Here is a 7490-nt window from a genome sequence, read left to right on the forward strand (position 1 = left end):
ACAGGTTAGCTAGTTGAGATTATTGCTAGCACTATACAACTATCTCTGTGTAGTAGATTTTATAGCTTTTTACTGAGAGGGTTTTTTTATAAAGTGAAAAATGACTGATATATATAAAGTGCTAAGAAATTGTAGGCAGGGAAGGTTGTTGAATTCTATTACTTATTGTTAAAAGAAAATACAAAAATTTAATCAACTTCATATTTTAACCCAATAATCCAAATTAGGTCCTTAAGCTGCAGGATTGATACATTTTTCTGTATGCCTGATTTTTTTCCCTCATACTGCAGTATAATACAAAGATACGTATGTTCATTTAACTCGAAATATTTTTTCAGGACCAGATTATATAGCATAACAAAACGATTTCAAAGCAGCTGCTAACATAATGCTCTATTTGTATAACAAAGTTGTATTCAAATTTGCTCATACAAATAATGTAGAACTGAAACTGGTAGAAATGCAGTTCAGTCCCGTGAGTGATTATGTCTTAAAAACTTGTGCTTTTTTGAACCAGACATCTACTTCACTGTGCATAAGCTTTTCTACCTTACAGATATGATAAGATGCAATTAATTTGTATTTTGCAAAAGCTGGGACAAAACCTTTGAAGATATTTAGGCATCCAATCCCTGCTACAATTGGCAGACTTCCCGTGCCTGACTAGGCATTAAGTACTTGGGCATCTCCAAGTAATTTGGCCTTAGAGATTCTTGGGTAGAAAAGGAATGGAAAGCATTTTAAAAGATAAAAATTGCCTAATGGAGCCTTTTTTTGCTCTGTCTAATGAAAGGATCACAGATGATAATCTGAGATACAACAAAAGGATCTTCTTGTCTTGAAAAATTATAGTAGTCAAGAACAGGTGATCATGCTTTTCAAACTGTATATGGTTGCTTGATCTGATAAAGACCTTTTAGCAGGTCTTTGTGGAAGAATTAATTGTTTTATTATAGGCTGCACTCTGACTTTTCAAAGAAAAATGGCCAATTTATCAGGAGTCTGGGTGGCTGGCCATTCTTGAATTTTTCATAATCCTTTTTCTTTATATGCTCTGTTTTAAGAATGCTTTGGAAAACTTCCCTGAACTGACAGTGATCACTCGGGATTCTAAGACAAAAAGTGGAGGAACGTCTGTGTCTAAGATCAAAATGAATGGTAAAGCTTACAACAAGAAAACACTGAGGGCTTCTAAATCAACCACTAAGTTAGCACAGGTGAGTGTTCAGAGGGTTTATTGCTGCCACCATCTGACTTCTAATATGATAACCACATTTATATAAAATACTGCTTCATGTATTAGGTTTTTTGGTAGATTTATCAAAATATAAAATCTTTGCTGAGTGAGGTTCTTCTTCTGTAACAATGGAATGTTAAAAAACAACATTTAAAGCAGTGTATTAAATCATTGTTTTAACTCATCTGTGAGACATCATTATGTTCCAGTAGGGAGACAAAATATAATAAATCATTTCATAATTATTCCCCTATTTAAGTTCTATGTTTAGACCCAAATGCTCTCATCCTGTATATTTATACAGGAAGTCTTCTGTAGCAACTACTCAAGATTGCAGGAAGATGAAGTAGTAGTATGCTGCTTCCCTTATGCAGGCAGCAGTCAGTAGGTGTAGTTGGATGGGAAGGGAGAGGTGAGCTCTGCTGTTGCTGTGCTTCTCACCCGTTGTAGCATGCTAAACAGCAGAGCCCTGCTAGAGCCCGTTCTGCTTCTGTCACCACCAGAACTGAAGGACTGAACTTCAGACCCCGTTTCTGCGTAGCAGTCAGCCTCCTGGACTGTTGCTGAAGCAGCAGCATTTTGCCTTCAACATTGCAGTTGTGGTAAAATCACTGTGTAGCTCGTAATGATAACAGTTTCTTAAACTTGCTGTAAACTCTCTAAAGTAAATGATGCAATGGCTTCTAGATCAAAAATGAAAAATTAATGTTAATACTGTAAAAAATGAGACTAGATAACACTTTTTAAAAATTCAGTTCTTTATTGCTCCTTTCCTCATTTCCAATGACAGAATGAAGCTGTATATCTTAAATTAAAAAAAACCCTAAAGTTTTAAAAAGTAACATAGTAAAGCTTGAGATATACACATTGTTTATTTCCATAGTATTCCTAGGGAACACTACAACTAGATTTTGCTAGGTGCTGGCTCACATAGGCTTACCTCGCAGCAGTAAATAGTGGCTAGACAAATGATCTGTAAATACAGCCCACACTCGTATTTCTTCCCAAAGTAACATGAGTGTTAGATAAGTATAGACTAGCTCTTCTGAAGCACAAACTAGGTGCTTTTTTGCAATGATACCCATCAATCTGGTAGAAAAATAGTTAAGCTTTGGTAATTCTTGCAGTAGTTCTTGAGAAGGGGGTATCTTGCCCATTTTAGACTTGCAGTGCATTCAGGAGGATTGAAAGCGTTCTTAAACCTAGTTTTAATAAAATAACTTGATAGGGGAAGTGGAGATAGGAGATAATTGTGATGTAATATAAGTTACAGTGTACCAAAATATGTCAAAGCAATTGCTTGAATGAAGTACTCCGTTTCTGAATTGTTGAAAACAAATTTGTTTACAAAAGAAAATGTCTATTGTATCTCTGTCTTGGAAAATAACATGAATTTACCTATAATAACTGTTCTTTTTGCAGGAGTTTACAGTAGATCCAGAAAAAATACAGTTGTATTCTTTGTATCATTCACTCCATCATTACAAATATCACATATATCTAACATGTAAAGAAGAGGTAAGTATTGTTCTCTTTGAGATACTTTTACATTCATTGAGGAAATTTATTGAGAGAATTAAGTCCAACTAGAGGGACTGTTCACTTCTTGGTAAATGAGTATGGATTGTGGCCTCATATTTTAATTAATTCTTTACGGCAAAGAAAAGGGTATGCTGAGCACACATGTTGCTCCTAATGGGCACTGCTGCCCAGAACATTCAGATATGAGGCTTACAAGGTTTGTGTGAAATCAGTTTCCCTCAGGATAGGTAAGCATTCTTCACTGTTATCCAAAATAAATGAAACAAATTTTATCAATGTGTGTAACCCCTCTGATCTAGAAACTAATTTTTGTCTCAGAATGCCCACTCCTTTATTTTTTCTGCAAATCCTTGGTGGAAATTTTCTAGGTAGCAGAAATACAAGAGTTGAGCTCTGGCTCAGTTGTTAAGAAATGCATTTTTTGGGGCATTTTCCCTTGTTTTTAAAGCTGAAAGGTTTTCTTCCAAAGAGGGTTCGTATTTAGCTGCAGAATATTACAAAAACGAAAATTCTGAAATGCTGGCAGTCTAACGTGTATATGTGTATGCATCCCTCTCTCCCCCCCCTTCTCTTTTTTGAAATAGATCTCTTCTGTTCAGAAGAAGAGTGCAGATCTAGGACAGGAAGAGATTGTGCAGCTGTGCATGAAAAATATAAAATGGGTGGAGGATCTTTTTGAAAAGTTTGGTGAACTTTTGAATCGTGTCCAACAGAAATGCTCATAACAAAAATGTATCCCAAATCTCACATTTTTCTACGGCACTAACCTGATGGAACGGAAAGCTCAGAGAGAGGCTCTGATTTCTTTTACAATGCCAGAATGCGTTCTTGTTCGTAGCCATTTTTATTTCTCTTTATGGAACTTTGTGCCTTGGCTCTTGCTAAGGAAAAGTGATGCTGCCAAGGAAATCAGTCCTTTGGAGATGGAACTAAACGTAAACCTAACCACATTTTTAACCTGAAGAATTATTTTCTATTTTGTAAACTATTGGATAACTTAGTTTTATTTTCAGAAATGTTTTTGACAAGTGATAAAGCATGCACTACATATACTTTTTTCTTTATTGCTAAAAAGATAACAACACTTAAAATACTACAGATTTTTCCATCGCTGACTAAGCAACAGAAAAGTCAGCATTGGGGTGAACTAATTTTTACATGTCTGACCACCAAATTTAGAGTTTTGTACATTTTCTGAACAGAGCCGGAGTGACATCAGTTTCTGCATACGTATATTGCCATCATAAAATCCAGAAGTGTCATTATGCTTTATGGACTCCTTTTACTATTGTCATGTTCAGGAGACTGAACATGGAATTGGTGCAATCCTATGACTGCTTTTTGTGTCAAATTATATTGTAATGAAAGACAATGACCTTAACTATTTTCCCTGTTTTGAAGAAAAAAAATATTTTCCTTTATACTGTGTTTTTTTTTCTTTTGGAAAAAAAATTTCAATTGTACATTTTATCTCACTAATAGTTGTATTTTTCACAGAGAAAATATTGTGGTTAAAATTGTTTCATGTATCTTTGTAATACACTTTCCATTGTTTTCGGTAAATCCTTTTCATTTATATGTTGATTTCATATTGTAAACTATATATCTCGAGGTAACCCTTTTGTTTATACAGGTTTGCTTCAGTGTTAACCAGAATAATGCATACTAGACTAGTTTTGCTTTAAGTGTAGTTGTGTTAGACACTGCAATTATTTTCTGATACGTGAAAATAAATTTCTTACTAAACTAGCACTTGATTAACTGAGAGTTTAAATGAAGAGCTACTACACTTTATCTTCGTCAACAAAGATTGATGATTGAATAGACTATATGCAGTGTTAAACACAGCTTACATAATTGTTTGTAGAACTGGCAGTTGCAGAGCTGTTCTCTTTTTGGTGCCTTTCAAGTCTTCAGACATCTTTGTAGCTTTTTTTCCCCTGCAGTTTGTTAACAGTTAGTAGTGCCACTAGTCACACTCAGACAATGAATGTAATGGGCTCTAATCAGGAGAACATTTTCTTTAAATTTGCCAACAGAATGCCTTACTGAGTCATTCAGAATGGATATGTACTCTACTGGCGTCCTAAAAAAATAGTCATGTTGGTCTTTTTTCAGATAATGTAGAAAAAAAGTCATTCCTTTATCCTTTCACTGCCACTTAGTGCCTTAATTTCAGCCAAGAAAGCAGGGTTCACTATTCATTGGCCAAATGAAATAATGTTCATTGCCATGTGACCTTTTTTCCCATTACCTGTTTTGATCCTATTTAGTTGTTAAATATTCATTAGACCTTAGAACTGTAAAGAGTTTAATGAATGGATGTGAAAATGAAATGATTTGATCTTGAGTAATCAAATAGAGGTTTGAATATTAAGGTATGTACAGAATTTTAGCTGATTAGTTTTAGAACCTTGTAGGATGTTTACCATATTTCCAAAGCTTTTCATCTTTTAAAAGCAATAATTCTCCTTTACAATTTTTATGCAGACTACAGTGAACAGAAATGGGTACGTGCCCTTGCCTTTTTTAAAGCCTCTTTGTAGTGGTTTTGCTTTAAAAAGGGAGGTCACTATCATGTTAATAGATGCGTTGTGCTACTGCTATGTCTACTATAATCAAGGAGAGCGAGATGGGTTTTGGTTTAGGAAGAATGTGCAGATTGTTGGAGCAATCATGAAGCTAATTCATTCTCATAGTGAAAAGAAGGGTAGACACAGGGTTGAAGAGTTGCTATTGTTTCAGTCGTACTGTGTTGAATCTGGTAGGAGCTAGAGTTTATATGGTGAAACCAAACAGCAAAGTTACCGACATTGGTAGCAATCAGCTAAAATTATTTTAATGTAAATATGCACACTGGAGATGTAGTAGAAATGTGCCTGGTATACTCTTTAATCGATAGTGGGGGTTCCCAAATTTACTTAGTATATTCCCTTATTGGTGGGGGTGGTTGGCAGCATGTGTAGATTCATGAGAGGTATTTACTTGCCCAGGCCGGAGTTCTGTTGTCACATTAGTGATATGCGCAGCACAGTTTGGGAATTCCTGATCTGTAGTTTTAAAAAGTGTTAGGATGCAGACTGAGGGAACAATCAAGTTGGCTCCTTGATGGTATAGTAAAGAACTCGTCAGACTTTGTGTCTCACACATCCCTTCCTAGTATGACTACAAAGCAACTAATTGAGAGCGGTCTCTGTGCTTTCTAAATTATTTCTATACTGCTACTGTATACTCACTCTAGATTTTTGAATCTAGACGTAGCTTTAGGAAGCTACTTGTTTTAATCCAAGTCCTTAGAAGGTGAAAAAAGAAATGAGAGGCTTTTGGAGTAGCTTGTCCCTATTTAAAAAGAAGGTGATTTTAGCAACAAGCATTTAAAAAACCAAACAAACGAAACAAAAAACTGGCCAGGATGCTCTGCACTGCCATAGAAGGTGACCTGGCTTATTTTTGGCTGTTTTATTCCCAAGGCCAGTTAAACAAGCACTGTGCCTGTAGAAGACAGGAAAAACCTGTCTTGAATAAAAGTAACTACCCCAGGCTAGTAAAGATTAATATAATAGAGCTTCCATCTTTGTCTTGGGCTACAAAAATGGTGGCTGGATTATTGATTTACCGAATTAGAATAAGTAAAAACATGGAACTCTCAAGTGTGTTGAAGGCTCATAAATCAAAATAAAGCTTTGTTAGTGGGATTGAAGAGGTTTTTTATACTGAAGCAAACTTAGAAAAAAGTCAATGTACAAATTACTTTTTTGCACAAATACTTTGCTTTGTTTTGTTGCATTTTAGATAATTCTGCACCCACACCTGAATCTTTTTTTTTTTTTCTTTTTTTTTTCCCTTGAAGTAACAGTGAGGTCTTCATCCCTTAACATCTGGCAGTGGAAATTGAGCACTCATTTGACTGCAAGAGAAGATGCACTAGGAAGGAACAAAACCCTTCTTAGACTATGAATTAGCAAAACAGAAATTAAACTAATTGCATGATGAATTATTTGGTTTTTAATTCCACTATTTTGTCCTTTAGTATGGCATCCCCGTTTACATTGAGTTTGTTTTTATTGCAATACAGTATTTCTCTTAAAGGCAGGTTTTCTTTGAGATGCTACTTCCAAAGTTTTGCTAGGAAAAAATCAGAGACAAAATTGGATTGAGAAACTGTTTCTGAAAATGGCTAAGGACTTTAGGGTCTTTGAAGTTCTATGACATGTATTGTATTCATATATTGTCGAAATACTACTTTTTAAAAAGTCAGATCTTACAGGCTGTCTTCCAAGTAAATGATTTCCATAGGGAAATATATTTTAAATATTATTTAAATATTTACTACTATTTAAAACAATTTTAAAACGGAAAAGCTAATACTACGGTCACAAAATGTCAGTGTGTCATCAACCATTTCTTATTTCGTTGCCAACACTTGACATTTGGTCTCCCTTACCGTATTACATACCTGTGCATTACACAATGCACGTTCTGCCATATCTTATTGTTTAAGCTAATATTAACATGTCATTGGTAACATGCATGTTTTTCTGCATATCTCCTCTACATATGGCAAAAATGAAGCTAGGGCTAATTAAGAGACACTTTATGCATTCTTAGTCCAGATTTTCAGGTGGTCCGTAATACAATGTATGGAAATGTGAAAAAGGACAGTTTTGTACCATTCATGATGTTATTAACTAAACCCATTAAAGTGAAAACA

The 7490-nt window shown here is 34.9% G+C and overlaps 1 protein-coding gene across 1 annotated transcript in view; it reads left to right on the plus strand.

The window, feature by feature from the left end:
- Positions 1-7490, plus strand: part of QSER1 (glutamine and serine rich 1) — a 51006-nt gene extending 43516 nt beyond the window's left edge. The window contains exons 11-13 of the mRNA XM_050897066.1: positions 1065-1217; positions 2660-2755; positions 3364-7490. Coding sequence (XP_050753023.1) covers positions 1065-1217; positions 2660-2755; positions 3364-3504 — 390 coding nt within the window. The 3' untranslated portion in view covers positions 3505-7490. The remainder of the gene's footprint in view (positions 1-1064; positions 1218-2659; positions 2756-3363) is intronic.

This window comes from Gymnogyps californianus, chromosome 5 (assembly GCF_018139145.2).
Source record: "Gymnogyps californianus isolate 813 chromosome 5, ASM1813914v2, whole genome shotgun sequence".
NCBI lineage: Eukaryota > Metazoa > Chordata > Aves > Accipitriformes > Cathartidae > Gymnogyps > Gymnogyps californianus.